The 16,572-nt window shown below is 38.4% G+C and overlaps 1 protein-coding gene across 7 annotated transcripts in view; it reads right to left on the bottom strand.

Moving 5' to 3' along the window:
• Positions 1 to 16,572, bottom strand: part of LOC126284259 (small G protein signaling modulator 1-like) — a 263,420-nt gene that overhangs the window by 196,839 nt on the left and 50,009 nt on the right. For all 7 annotated transcript variants that reach the window (XM_049983066.1, XM_049983065.1, XM_049983060.1 and 4 more), the window contains exon 8: positions 6,073 to 6,213. In XM_049983066.1, coding sequence (XP_049839023.1) covers positions 6,073 to 6,213 — 141 coding nt within the window. The remainder of the gene's footprint in view (positions 1 to 6,072; positions 6,214 to 16,572) is intronic.

The following is a 16,572-nucleotide window of genomic DNA, read 5'->3' on the forward strand; positions in this document are numbered from 1 at the left end:
ATGTGCAATAGGCGGGGCATGCATAGAGAGAACACTAGTGGTGGGGGCTGTGGACAGGCATTGTAGGGGAAATGCCAAGTGGTGGAGGGAAAGTGTCATTCTACACATTTTTTGTAAATTTTGAATGGAGATCCTCCACACCCATACCTGCATAGTGACCATCCAAAAAGATCTACTCTCATGTTTGCTTTGCTTAATATCTAAAAAAAAAAGTCTACTGCAAATACAACAAAAGCAGTGATTTATTTTCGCCTTGATTTTTAACCATTTGTAACGTCAGAGAAGCACCACGGGTGGAAAATTTTGAGAAAAATCTACTTTTCTCTAACTGCAGTGCTAAAATTTGCTTCATTTGCCAAGACACAGCCGGCTTCACACAATGTCACCTCACTAATAAATTGTGCAAGCACAACTGCACAAGAATTCTGAAACCATAGTTTACTAGATTTATTAACTGAGGAAAAGTAAGGTCAATACCTTATAAGAAAGCATATCCTCGGTACAAAAATGAACATTTAATGACTTCACTTATGCTGTTCCAAAACCCATAGCATTTCTCATTTCACCAGCTATTGATGGCCTGTAAAAATTACATTCTTTTGTTGAAAAATTCTGTCAGTGGACTAACACAGCAGATAATGAAGTTTTACTTAACAAACATATGACAAAAGACTCTTCTTTGCGTGCTTTCATTTGCCAAAATTTCATTTCAGTATCTCAAACGGTTTATGAAACATGAGGAATGTTGTGGATATTTCTTTCTGACTTTATCACTGGTGCATTCAATTGAAAATATGATTGGTGGCAGACTGAGACCTCTACCCATGTCTGATGAAAATTTCAATATCAACAATGTACAATGAATGTAAAGACAGATTGCTACTTACTATAAAGAAGACACATCAAGTTGCAGGCAAGCAAAATTAAAAGACGCTCACAAAAGCTTTCCATCAGTAACATGCACGCGCGCGTGCCCTCACACACACACACACACACACACACACACACACACAGACACACACACACACACACACACACACACACACACAAAGCAAGCATACTTCACGCACACACGACTGCCAACTCTAGCATCTCAGCCCAGAATCCAACTATCATGTGGAATGCAAGCAGCAATCTGAATTGGGGGGGGGGGGGGAGGGGATAATAGTATAAGGGCTGAGAAAGGGACAAATGCTGTCTAGTGGAGTGTGCAAGGACTAGACTGCCAACACACGCAAAATCAGGAAGTTGTGCGGCAGGGAGGTGGGGAAAAAATGGAGCAAAAAAAGGAGAAGGTAGATTCATTAGCAGACCATTGCAAATAAACAGGATGGGGGATGAGAATGGACAGATGATAGAACAGAGGGGGTGGAAACTATTGGGTGGAGGGTGTGGGGACAGTATGTAGGTTGAGGCTGGGATAGTTACTGGAGCAGCAAATGTGTTGTAAGACATGTAAGTATGTGTACAACTATGTTAAGATATGCAGAAACAAGCAGTGATATGGCAAAATACATAGAAATGAGCAAAAATACATGAAACTGCATGAAACACACAAAAATATGCACAAATACGTTAAAAATGTACAGAAACGTGGGCGAAAAGAAACAATGAGGTATGGGAGCACGTGCACATGCGCGCGTGTGTGTGTGTGTGTGTGTGTGTGTGTGTGTGTGTGTGTGTACTGCGATAAGTCAAGGGGGTCGAGAAGGTGTGGGGTTAGGTTAAGGGTCAGAAGTTCATGTGGCTCAGGCAAGTGTAGAAAAAAAAATTCTGAAGTAGTCAGGATGAGGGATGAAGTGGGATCAACAGAATAAATATAACTACTGGAGGAAAGAATCTGGGAGCATCAGGCCTTCACAGATAGGCATTATCCTCCAGACATAGTCTGCAAACAAATCTCCCATGCCCTTTCCCCTCACACCCCCAATCCTCCTCCCATCACCTCCAAGAATCAACCACAAAGGAGTGTCCCCTTATCGCCCAGTACCAGCCTGGACAGGAACAACTGAACAACACCCTTCACCAGGACTCTGATTACCTATCATCACACCCTGAAATGAGGGACATTATACCTGAGATACATCTCACCCCCCTACCTCTCTAAAGTGATGTTCCGTAGCCCACCTGACCTCTACAACATCCTAGTCCATCCCTATGCTGCTCCCAATCTCAACCCTTAGCCACAAGGATTATATCCCTGTGGCAGACCCAGGAGCAAAACCTGCCCAATTCACCCACCCACTTCCTGTCACATGTTTATCCTATGCCACCAGGAGCCGGGTCACATGTGAAAGCAGCCATGTCATTTACTGGCTCTGCTGCAATCACTGCACAGCTTTTTATAGTGGTACAACTACCTACCAGATGTCCACCAGGATGAATGGCCACCACCAAACTGCGTCCAAGAGCAAAGTAGACCACCCTGTGGCACAACATGCAGCTGAGCATAAAACATTTGATTTCAATGGTTGCTTCACTACCCGAACCGTCTAGATCCTTCCCTCCTCTACCCGCTTTTCTGAACTGCGCATATGGGAGTTATCCTTAAAACAAGTTCTCCAGTCCCATAATTATCCCGACCTCAACCTATGGTAACATACTTTCCCCACACCCTCCACCCAACAGTTTCCATCCCCTCTGTCCTATCATCTCTTCCTCATTCTCATCATCTACATGTACATCTACATCTACATCTACATCTACATGACTACTCTTCAATTCACATTTAAGTGCTTGGCAGAGGGTTCATCGAACCACAATCATACTATCTCTCTACCATTCCACTCCCGAACAGCGCGCGGGAAAAACCAACATCTAAACCTTTCTGTTCGAGCTCTGATTTCTCTTATTTTATTTTGATGATCATTCCTACCTATGTAGGTTGGGCTCAACAAAATATTTTCGCATTCGGAAGAGAAAGTTGGTTACTGAAATTTTGTAAATAGATCTCGCTGCGACGAAAAACGTCTTTGCTTTAATGACTTCCATCCCAACTCACGTATCATATTTGTCACACTCTCTCCCCTATTATGTGATAATACAAAATGAGCTGCCCTTTTTTGCACCCTTACGATGTCCTCCATCAATCTCACCTGGTAAGGATCCCACACTGCACATCAATATTCTAACAGAGGACGAACGAGTGTAGCGTAAGCTGTCTTTTAGTGGACTTGTTGCATCTTCTAAGTGTCCTGCCAATGAAACGCAACCCACAATATTATCTATGTGGTCTTTCCAACTGAAGTTGTTCGTGATTTTAACACCCAGGTACCTAGTTGAATTGACAGCCTTGAGAATTGTACTATTTATTGAGTAATCAAATTCCAACGGATTTCTTTTGGAACTCATATGGATCACCTCAAACTTTTCATTATTTAGTGTTAGCTGCCACCTGCCACACCATACAGCAATCTTTTCTAAATCGCTTTGCAACTGATACCGGTCTTCAGATGACCTTACTAGACGGTAAATTACAGCATCATCTGCGAACAACCTAAGAGAACTGCTCAGATTGTCACCCACGTCATTTATATAGATCAGGAACAGCACAGGTCCCAGGACACTTCCCTGGGGAACACCTGATATCACTTCAGTTTTACTCGATGATTTGCCATCTATTACTACGAACTGTGACCTTCCTGACAGGAAATCACGAATCCAGTCGCACAACTGAGATGATACCCCATAGGCCCGCAGATTGATTAGAAGTTGCTTGTGAGGAATGGTGTCAAAAGCTTTCCGGAAATCCAGAAATACGGAATCAACCTGAGATCCCCTGTCGATAGCGGCCATTACTTCATGTGAATAAAGAGCTAGCTGTGTTGCACAAGAACGATGTTTTCTGAAACCATGCTGATTATGTATCAATAGATCGTTCCCTTCGAGGTGATTCATAATCTTTGAATACAGTATATGCTCCAAAACCCTACTACAAACCGCCGTCCGTGATATAGGTCTGTAGTTGGATGGATTACTCCTATTACCCTTCTTAAACGCTGGTGCGACCTGCGCAATTTTCCAATCTGTATGTACAGATCTATCGGTGAGCGAGCGGTTGTATATGATGGCTAAGTAGGAAGCTATTGTATCAGCATAATCTGAAAGGAACCTAATGAGTATACAATCTGGACCTGAAGACTTGCCCGTATCAAGCGATTTGCGTTGCCTCGCAACCCCTAAGATATTTACTTCTAAGAAACTCATGCTAGCAGCTGTTCATGTTTCAAATTCTGGAATATTCCATTCATCTCCCCTGGTGAAGGAATTTTGGAAAACTGCGTTCAATAACTCCGCTTTAGCGGCACAGTCATTGGTAACAGTACCATCGGCACTGCGCAACGAAGGTATTGACTGCATCTTGTCGCCTGTGTACTTTACATACGACGAGAATTTCTTTGGATTTTCTACCAAATTTCGAGACAATGTTTCGTTGTGGAACATATTAAAGACATCTTGCATTGAAGTCCATGCCAAATTTCGCGCATCTGTACAGTTTAGCCAATCTTCGGGATTTCTTGTTCTTCTGAACTTGGCATGCTTTTTCCGTTGCCTCTGCAACAGCATTCGGACCTGTTTTGTGTACCATGGGGGATCAGTTCCATCTCTTACCAATTTATGAGGTATGAATCTCTCAATTGCTGTTGCTACTATATCTTTGAATTTGAGCCACATCTCATCTACAGTTGCATAGTTAGTTCGGAAGGAATGGAGATTGTTTCTTAGGAAGGATTCTAGTGACACTTTATCCGCTTTTTTAAATGAAATTGTTTTGCATTTGTTTCTGGTGGATTTGGAAGAAACGGTATTTAGCCTAGCTACAACGACCTTGTGATCACTAATCCCTGTATCAGTCATGATGCTCTCTATTAGCTCTGGATTGTTTGTGGCTAAGAGGTCAAGTGTGTTTTCACAAACATTTACAATTCGCATAGGTTTGTGGACTAACTGCTCGAAATAATTTTCGGAGAAAGCATTTAGGACAATCTCGGAAGATGTTTTCTGCCTACCACCAGTTTTGAACAAGTATTTTTGCCAACATATCGAGGGAAGGTTGAAGTACCCACCAACTATAACCGTATGAGTGAGGTATTTATTTGTTACGAGATTCAAATTTTCTCTGAACTGTTCAGCAACTATATCATCGGAGTCTGGGGGTCAGTAGAAGGGGCCAATTATTAACTTAGTTTGACTGTTAAGTCTAACCTCCACCCATACCAATTCACACGGAGTATCTACTTCGACTTCACTACAAGATAAACCACTACTGACAGACACAAACACTCCACCACCAATTCTGCCTAATCTATCTTTCCTGAACACAGTCTGAGACCCACTCTGTTTATTTGTGGCCCTCTGCAATGCATCCTCATACCTTTCCCCACTCCTCTCCTTTTTCGCTCCTTTTTTCCCCACGTCCATGCCCCACAACCTCCTGCCACTACACCTGTTGGCAGGCAGGTCTCTGCACACTCCACCAGACAGTGTTAGTCTCTCTCCCCATCTGTACACTACTATCCCTTCCCCTTCCCCACCCACTCCAGATTGCTGTTTGGATCTCTCGTGATAGATGCATTCCAGCCTGAGATGGTGTCTTATTTCAATGGAAATATCACAATAACTATAACCATTAACAAAATTATGGGCTCTTCCTGAAGCTGGCATCTGAAAGCTTTAAGTGAGGCCAAAATGAAATTCTTTCACTGAATAGTTTCTATAAAAACTTTTGAGAAAAACTGAAGAGCATGCACCTTGATTCTGTGTCATCACAGCACATCATCAACTGGCTGCAAGTGGGAAAACAATGTCAGCCTTCCCTTCTTAACAAACAAATGAATTCTCCCAGCACTAAGGATGAAAACTGAATACTGCGCATTGGCCATCACATCCTGCACAGATTCTGTATAGTGGTTTTCATAACTTTAAAGAATGTGTTGAACATCAGAAAAGGAGTTCCTAATAAAAGCAGAAACTATAGTGACACAAAGTTTCATGAGCACAGTTTACTTATATCATTAACTACAGGTTAACTTTTAGTTTTTTTATCAAATATAAAATTTTAATTATACTTACAGGAAGAACAAGAACATTATTTTTCCCATAAAGTAGAGTGGCTCGACTGTTCTGGTGCAGGCTTTCAACATAATCCTTTGCTGAGAGCGGTAGTGCCCGTACACATTCCTCAGATCCTACCGCATGTAAACTTCGACCAAACTGTTAAACATACAATAACAATAAATTTTAATTATCAGCAAACATAGGGAAATATTTAGAGATTGGAAAGCAACATGGAAATTAAGCGTTTCCAGACACATGTCCACATAACATCTTTTCTTTATTTGTGTGTGAGGAATGTTTCCTGAAAGTTTGGCCGTACCTTTTTGTAACACCCTGTATTTTGCAACAAGATAATGCAATAGAACTGCATGCTGTATTTTGTGTACGGTACTGTGGATGACCCAGACAGTAAGCAACTACCTTCACGTGATCAATTTGACCATTGGGCATTTGTTACAAATTATAGTACAAATCCCCATCCCCCCCTGCCACTGAGGTGTGCAAAGGAGGGGGACAACAGAGCACCCCAAATGGAATTGAGATCAGTGGCATCTGGTTCTGTTTACCAGTGACTAAAGGTTTTGTGTGAGACCTAATGATTTGGTTCAGAAGAGTTCAGAGGCAGCTAGGTACCAATAAATGTCTCAGGCATGCAGTTTCAAACAGCAGAGGGGCGGTCAGTTGTGTTTTCAGCCAGTATCAGTTATAAACACTGAATAACTCTCATCACTGCCGAGGTTAATTTGAGGGCTCTGCCATGCGGGGGCAAGATCATCCAACATGTTGTCCAACCCTCGACTCAACATTTCAGCGAGGGATTCATCTTTCAAGAAAATATGCCTGATCACATGGTGCCCACCTTGTGAACCTTCCTTCCTCAAAGACACACAAAGAAACCAAATGGAAATGTGGTATCTGCTGACATGAATCTTGCAACCTTACCTGATGGTGAGTGCACAACATGTGAAATGGCTCATCCACAAAGTGGATTGGTTGAACACCATTGCTTTGAGCCCTACAGTAATTCAATAAATAATATGCCAACCTATGAACAGTCAATTAATAATTTAAAGCAGATTTAATTATGTAAAACATCAAGTAATCTGTGAATGATGCATTTGTACAAGGATTTATCCTGGCGTAGGTTGCCAATTCCGAGTTCAATTTTATTTCAGTCAGATCACATCCCTCTAATTGGTGGCCATACAGAGGCTAATATTCACAACTAATAAATGATTTTTCTTGTAAAGCAGTGCAAGGATACAATTCCTATACATGCAATCTTTCACTTTTGAAAAAGCTTGCCAATTTCAATTAATTCCCCACACTTATCAGGTTCACACAGTTTAATATAAAGATCAGCAACGTCTATTCAAGTTAATTCAACAAACAGCCACATCTTCAAAATTACAAACTGTTGCATCAAGACTGAGTAAGTCCAAACTGCTGAGCACATTATCACATGCTAACACCAGCAGCTCATAGGCTGCAGTTCTGATCCTCACAACAAAAACTGACCAAGTCAGCAAACTTACACTGTTTTCTCATATGACCACTACTTGAGTCATATCAGCGTTTAACTCCTACACAACCAATTGAAATTATTTACAGTTCTTAAACATGTTTTACATTAAGCACATAATACAGACCTCTATGCTACTTTTACATTTCATTATTACACAGATTAACAGATTAATTCTATATGCAGCTGAAACTGTCTTTTAAATACTACTTTTCACACCATCAACATGAACTGCTGGAAACTAGGCACATTCACAGCTTAATTCTTTATGCTCTTAGTTTATTGCTGAAGTCAAATGACAATTGCACGACTTTATTTTACTAGAATAACATACAAACAAGAAAGATAATTACATAACTATTTATGCAGAGGCAATCTTTGAAAGTAACTGTAGCAAACTCTTTGCCTTGACACAAACTTTATATGATGATATTTTTCTGTTTATTTGGAAGTATGTAGCCACAAGTAAATTCATTATAAACAACATATCTAAATTTTAATAACATAACTAATATCTGTATTACATGGTTGGTGGAGACTTTATTGGACTTCACAATCAGATCCTCACCATGTTAGCATGCCATCTGCTAACACGTAGCCATACAGTGTATTTAATGGAGCAGGATTTTGTGGAAGCAGTTGCACAGCCAGCTATGGCTGAGTCACAGCCAACCAGTTGACGCTTGAAGAGCATTGCTACAGAAACCCCATCTCCTGTACAAGCTGGAAGATTTTGGGAGGGCCATGAGCTAACCGTGGGTAGGCTTGAGCAGTAGCAACACTACCACCTTACAGTCTGCACACCAAGAAGGATCCACACACAGTGCAATGCAGGGGATAGAGCAACAGAGTGTTGACTGTGATCCAGCAGCCGATTTTAATTTTGCAGATACACTTTCAAAAGATTGCTTTCATTTTCGTTATTACTGTTTTATTTGTATTTGTTTCATAAGGCTTATTCTTCACTCTATATTAGTTAGCATTTGCACATAATCCAACAGAAAAAAAATATTCAATTAGTACATATGCTTTCATCAACATATTTATATTTTCTTATGCGCACCAATGACTTCTTGTATGTCCCTTCGTCTCTGATTAATTCAATAGACCAAGTCTCACAAATCAGCTGCTTACCGAATAAATACTCAAAGCCTTTACATTTCCAACAACTGTTCACAATTTTTCTTTCTGTTTCCAAGTCTTGTATGATCATACTCAGTAACCAAATACTACATCATTTTAAATTGGACTTTCAAAACTCAGCATTACTATAATATTAGTGCCAAAAATGATCTCTACAAAGACTTCAAAGGGTTGTCCTAAGCTCAGAGAGGGGTAATGGTTTGGAGTTTAAGACTTGCTTAAAGAATGTCCTGTTAGACACCACTTCTTACTTCACTGAAGAGTATCATTCCAGCAGCTCCTAAAATCAATGTTTTATGACAATTTATAATTAATAATTGTAATACAATAAAATTTCATAATGTTAAGTCATTTAATTGTGTTGTCCTTCAAAAACGTAGAGTCTTTACTTTATTCGACGTTTTACAGACTCCTCTCCATGGGACTTTTGAGATACAACTGATGCAACACAATATAATAAAACTGAATAGATAAAAAAAAATATGCTCACCTAGAGGCAGCAGGCGACAACACACATGAAATTTATGAAGTTGTGCAATCATTTGGTGCCAATGGCTTCTGGCAGAGGCACAGAAGGGAAAGGAAGAGGGAGTAAGGAAAAGGACTGGTCACATTTTGGGAATGGAAAGAGTTACAGAAAAGCTGCCAAGAATCCCAGGCCAGGGATGACATTAACATACGTGTGTATCCTTTCTTCCAGGAGTGCTAGTTCTGCAAGGTTTGCAGAAGAGCTTCTATGAAGTTTGGAAGGTAGGAGCCAAAGTACTGGCAGAATTGAAGCTGTGAGGACGGGTCGTGAGTCGTGCTTGGGTAGCTCAGATGGTAGAGCACTTGCCCATGAAAGGCAAAGGTCCCAAGTTCGAGTCTTGGTCTGGCACACAGTTTTAATTTGTCAGAAAGTTTCATACATGCGTATAACATGCATTTCCATAAAAGAGAAAGGCTGGCTCTCAGTCTTAAGAAATGTAGCACCAGATCTAATTCTGTGCTTAGTTTTGTCTGTGTGTGTTCAATTTCATAATTTATTTTGACAATTCCTAGTTAATATCTTTTGTTATAGGATAAAATGTATAATTGTTTTGGGACTTAAATTCTGTTGCTGATCTATAAACAAATACAAATTCCGTACTAATTATAAACATTTGGAAGAAGAACTACTAGAATTCTCTAAGTATTAATTTGGTTCTATTTGAATACATATTAACAAAGCCAGCCCTTCTTTAATTCCAAAATAATTACCAGATCTGTCAAAAGCATTGTTTGTATAACTATATCTGTTAATTTCATTATTTAAACAAATAACTCAGCCTAACCTTTGCGGTAGAAGAAACTGTTAAAAAGAAATCATTTCTTCATGTATTCAGTTCATTGAATAAGTTACATTTTAATTGTAATTTCTGTAAATTAAACATTGAACAATGTATAGTTTCAGTACCTATTATTGTAAGAATATATAAAGGCCAGATGTTTGGTCCCAAGATAGTCGGTCCACGGCCAATTTTTACACAGGAAGTCTGGATCAGTTAGCATAACAATAATGCATTACCTTAACATTGGGATTAGAGCAACACAAATTGGCCATATATTAAAACAATGACAGTGTCTGTTCAATAGTGTCACACATACCATATTATTCTGTAAAAATTATGTGGTTAGCTTTTTACTGCTCATAGATGTTCAATGGCAAACTGTTGTCGCAGTATGTTGACATTTGCCTGCAAACTATTAATGGGGCTTATCAAAAGTTGACCAAGAGTGAATTGGTCATAACTGTGTAATTTTCAGGGGGTTGTGAACACTGAAAGTAAAGAACTGTGTAATGCAACTGAGTAACTGTCGGCTACATCATTAACAGTAGTCAGTGTTTAACTTCCACCCCCAGCCCCCATGTTTCAGCCATTATAACAATGCAGTACATCGACACTGAGGACCATCAACAATGAAACAAAGGAGGCAAATGTCAAAGTGCATCGCCCTTGTACAGACCCTCTATATACAGGTTTAGTATCACTGCCAAATCATCATCCTCTCTTGAACTTATCTGATTCCAAGTATTAAGCTATTTATGAACCGAAACAGTATATTCACACAAAGACTTAAAACAACTACATGTTTCATCCTAAAATCAGACTCGTGTTCACTGAAGTAGGAACAATATTCTAAGAATAAAGCCCATCCTGTTACTCTTGGTGACATACTGTTCTTATTTATACCCTTTGGACTGCAGCACAGTCTGTTGAAATTTTAAAATGTATTACTAGTAAATACATCCAGAATTTCTGTAAGATGTGTAATCTTACCCTCCCACACATCACTATTAAAATTCTATGTCTATTCATTATTTTCGAAAACTTCGAAAGGTGTAAGATAAAAAAAAGAAAAACTTTTTACTTATCTTCATTCTCACTTTTTGTTGTTGTTGGCTCTATATTTCTTGCAGCTGAAATTTTTATTTAACATTGTGGGTTCCTGATGACTAAATAATTGATGAAGATTTGCCTGAATATTTCTTGAATTTTATTCTTTGTCACATTATTAAATATTTTTACAATTTCCACTTAATATTACAAATTACATTGTTAGTGTCGATCACACACACACACACACACACACACACACACACACACACACACACACACCTGTCTATCGGAGGCATGCCCACTACTACTAATATTCTGCGCTACTCACAATATTCCAGAGTGTGTGTGTGTGTGTGTGTGTGTGTGTGTGTGTGTGTGTGTGTATATAAAAAAAAAGTTCGCAAAGTCAAAAAAGAGTCTTCACTAAGCCACATTATTATTTTATAAATGAATCCAAAAATAAATTTAATAATCAGCAATAGATTGTGCAAGTAATAAGATGAATGTTAAGCATTCAAGAATTTCTAATTTCTAACATTTCTAAAACAAGAATAATTTTTAACCATTAGTACATATCTACTGTAACAAATTAATTTCTTTTTATATGTTTTAGCCTGAAATATAATACATAGAATACAAAACCAAATGAAATTCTTTCAGTGAAACCCGAGAATGTTATTTCTATATAAAAGAAAAGGTAATGTTAGAGAAGGGTGTCCCATTACAGACGTTAATGATGGCTAAGACTTGGAGCTCATAACTGCTGCATGTTCAACTTGAGGCGTTCTTTTGTCCATAAAGCACAAGAATGTGGATGATCTACAATATTAATCTGTTAACCAGTTTTCAGCTTACAAGACCATAATCAGAATATCATCATCATAAACGAATGGATGTAACTTTTCTGGATATTTGTATAACACAGTGGCTCCTAAAACATTTGTTTGTATATTTTTAAAACTATGTCTGATTAAAGTATGTCTGAGTACATATGTTATTTTCTCCAGAGTAAATTACTTAAGATTTCCCAGCTGTAAAGTAATTTGAGACAAACACCTGAAGTATCCTTTTAGCCTAAGGAAATGATGTAGCATGGCATATCCAATATACCCAACAATTCCCTTCAAGCTGCTCAGTTGCTTTATCCACACTCTTCAGTGGTGTAATAATATCATCCATGTATATAAATTATGTTCTTTCAAGCCAATATAAATAAAAAAGTGTTTATAAAGTGTGAGAATACTATTGGCAAACTTCATAATACAAACAGAACTTTTTTGCCCTGGAAGTGCCCTGAATATGTACTGAGTGAGGTATACTTGTAGCTCACTTTTTCTTCATCAATACAAATTAATTTATTCTTAAAATCTAATGTGCAGGATGGACTGCAGTTTATGTAAATGATGTTATACAGACATGATGCTTCCCACATTTCTTTTTACGACTATGATCTGGCTATATTATTCAGATGAATTTAGTTGAGTAATTCCTTCATCTAAATGACGAATGAATTAATTCCTTGGTCAGACCACACCTGATCCTGGTTCTTGACAATTTCTTTTTCTCTCCCAATGTGAATTTTCTGGGTGTGCTACCTGTATATATGCACTACTGCTCTTTCACAGCAATCTTCACTTTGACACTGGCAGAACAGGTCTTTTTGCAATGTAACTAGTGACAAAATAAACACACATTCCATTATTTGTCTTGAACAGAGCTTTCAATATTTAACTTTAGTTTGTTTGCTATAAGGAGAGACACGGGATATGTTTCAACTTCTGGCTTCCTGACAGTAAATCCAATGTTGTTTATTAAAATTTCGATTTGGCCAAGACATCTAAATTTGACTTCTCAGTCCATTTTAAATGTTCTAACTGTTACTGGTTTAACTCAACAGTGTTTAAACTCAACTCATCGTCACCTTCCAAGTTTTCTTCTTTTCCTTTTTACAGTCAAAAGACAAATGGCCATACTCATTGCAGTTGAAGCAGCTGCTTTCCTCGCTAACAGTGGTTGCAGTCACTTGATCTTTGACCATCGGCCCAACAGCTGAAACAACTTCTGTTTGGATCTCAAGCTTTTACCGCTTTTGTTATTTTAAGTTTTTATAATGTTAACTACTGGAACTTCCATCCACGTATTTTTTCTTCTTCTTTTGTTTTTAATGAATTCAATGTGCTTTTGTAATGCTTCATGTTTTCTCTGAACTTTTTCATATTCCCCATGTCAAACGAGGAGTCTTGTCTCTCTATCTATCCCATAATCAATTACTCTAACAACCAATCATCAATATCACATTGGTTAACAATCTCTTTCATCATCTCCTCCTCCCCCTCCTCCTCCTCCTCCTCCCATGATGTCTCAGAATGTGTCACAACAGCCAATCCCTTCTTCAGTCAAGTAGAGCCACAAATTTATTCTCTTCCCAATCCCATTCAGTACCTCCTCATAAGTTACACTCTCTGTCCATTTAATCTTCAGCATTCTTCTCTCACACCATATTTCAAAAGCCTCTATTCTCTTCTTGTCTAAACTTCAGGAAGGACTTCCTAAAACTTACATATATATTTGAAGTTAACAAATTTCTCTTCTTCAGAAGTGCTTTTCTTGCCACCTCCAATTTACATTTTATATCCTCTCTACTTCAGCCATCAGTTATTTTACCACCTAAATAACAAAACTCATCTACTACTTTTAGTGTCTCATTTCCTAATCTAATTCCCATGGCATCACTCGATTGAATTCGACTATGTTACATTATCCCTGTTTCACTTTTGTTGATGTTCATCTTATATTCTCCCTTCCACATATTGTCCATACCATTCAACTGTTCTTCCAAGTCCTTTGCTGTCTCTGATACAATTACAGTTTCATCGGTCAAACAAGTTTTTATTTCTTCTCAATGAACTTAAATTCCTTTTCCAAATTTTTCTTTGGTTTACTTTACTGCTTGCTCAATGAATGGATAGAATAACACTGGGGATAGGCTACATCCTTGTCTCACTCCCTTCTCAACCACTTCCTTTTCAGGCTTCTCAAATCTTGTAACTGCTGTCTGGTTTCTGTACATGTAAATAGCCTTCCGCTCCCTGTATTTTACCTCTGTTACCTTCAGTTTTTCAAATAGATTACTCCAGTCACCACTGTCAAACACTTTCTTTAAGTCTACAAATACTATAAAGGTAGGTTTGCCTTTCCTTAACCCATCTTCTAAGAGAAGTCATAGAGTCAGTATTGCCCCATGTGTACCTACATTTCCCCACAATATGAACTTATAAATGGTTCAAAATGGCTCTGAGCACTATGGGATTCAACATCTGAGGTAATCAGTCCCCTAGAACTTAGAACTACTGAAACCTAACTAACCTAAGGACATCACACACATCCATGCCCGAGGCAGGATTCGAACCTGCAACCATACCGGTCTCGTGGTTCCAGGCTGTAGCGCCTAGAACCACACAGCCATTTGAACTTATATTCCCTGAGGATGGTTTCTATCAGTTTTTTGGTCTTCCGTAAAGAATTTGTGTTAGTATTTTGCAGTCATGATTTAATAAGCTGATAGTTCTACAACAAATAACATCAGCACCTGCTTTCTTTGGAATTGGAATTATTACATTCGTCTTTAAGTCTTTCATTATGAGAAAATATTCTCAAGAAGGCTCTTCTCACTCTTCTTTCATAGAGAGAGTCAGTCTGTACATCTTTATTCTGAGTAGTCATGTGGCACTAGCCAGTGGTCTCCTGGTTGTCACTAGCAAGCCTATACAATCAGGCACAAGCAGATTCATGTTGTTCTTCACTTGACTTACATCACTAAGCTCCAAATGCATCAACAATGACAAATCCAGCATTTTATATGGACCTCTTGATGGATTAGAGTGCTCCCTGGGTGGTTGCTTGTTGTTCACTGCCTAGTACACCTTGATTTAGTTCCATGTATTGGACTTGGACTTGAGGTGACTATTACTGTGCCTCTGTTCAATAACATGATGTCGCATCATGTCCAAACATCTCTCTATGGACAATATATTGCTCATTACTCCTAACTCCACTTTTGTAAATCATTTCAGTAAATGACTTATTACCGTCACATTCTCAGCTTTTTGTTGACAAGTCAAGTCACAAAATTATCTCAAACATTTCTGACTATTTCTATCATCTATACTTTGTTTAAAATATCAACTAAGTAAACATATAATAGCTTTAACAAGGGCTGTCTATTAACTTAAATTAAATATTAAATTAAATTAAATTAAATATTTTGGTATAAGATCTCTAGTGACTCTTGGCAGCTCACTTAAATCATAAGGTATACCTGCAAAGTTCGGTGAATTGTGTCAGAAAATAAAGGAAAGAAGGATTAAAAACAAAATATATCCTATGGGCTTCAAAGTAATCACCATTAGCTACAACACACTTTTGACATTGGTTGTAAAGCTGCTGGAAACTGACACCAAACACTTCCTATGGAATCACTCACGGCACTGTATGATGATGATAATGATGATGATGATGACTGGATTGTGGGGCACTCAACTGCGCGGTTATCAGCACCCGTAAAAGTTCCCAACTGTTTCTCAGTCCAATCTTCCACTTGCATGAATGATGATGATATGATGAGGACAACACAAACACCCAGTCATCTCGAAGCAGGTGAAAAACCCCTGACCCCACCAGGAATCGAACCCAGGACACCGTGCTTGGGAAGCGAGAACGCAATGGCAAGACCACAAGCTGCGGACTCAAAGCACTGTAGTCATGCCCAGTGTCTGCGAAGCATAAGCCTTTCAGGGCTAGCTTATGGAGAGAAATCAAAAATAATTTTACCAGTAAAAAATGTGGTGAATAGACAGGGTGCTGGAGAACAGTCACCTTGCATTGAGTGAGAAAGTTAAGCATGTAGATGCTGTCAATATCCAACAACACGTGACCATAGTGCTTCAAGTGATTCCACAAGAAGTGTCAGCCAACAGTTTCCTAAAACAGTTTCACAATTAATGTCAGCAGTGTGTTGTAGCTAATGGTGATTACTTAAAATGCTAGACAAGGTATTTTGTTTGTAACTCTTGTTTCCTTTATCTTCTGAGACCATTCATCAAACTTTTAAGATGCACTTTGTATCTAAGTATTTATAAATATATGGTTGTGGTTTTTTTTTTTTTTTTTTTTTTTTTTTTTTTTTTTTTTTACACTAACGTTCATTTTTAGATCCTTTTCATCTGTGTGTTCTGTATGTACCCTATGCATATGTTCATTTCTATTTATGGCCTTTTATGTGAAATATCTCTTCTGTAAAGCGAGCATTCCCTTTCTTTTGTTCAGAACAGAAAGAAGTTCAGCATTGTTCATAGTATCATCCACATTTTATCACAACCAATGCTAACCATCTTTCTGTCCCAGATTACATCATGGTAGTGTGACACAATTATTCCCACAGAATCAAACCTTTCTTCTCTTGTTATGGCTTCAGACTGCCAATCTGTTTTG

The sequence above is a fragment of the Schistocerca gregaria genome, chromosome 8 (assembly GCF_023897955.1).
Source record: "Schistocerca gregaria isolate iqSchGreg1 chromosome 8, iqSchGreg1.2, whole genome shotgun sequence".
In the NCBI taxonomy this organism is placed as follows: domain Eukaryota; kingdom Metazoa; phylum Arthropoda; class Insecta; order Orthoptera; family Acrididae; genus Schistocerca; species Schistocerca gregaria.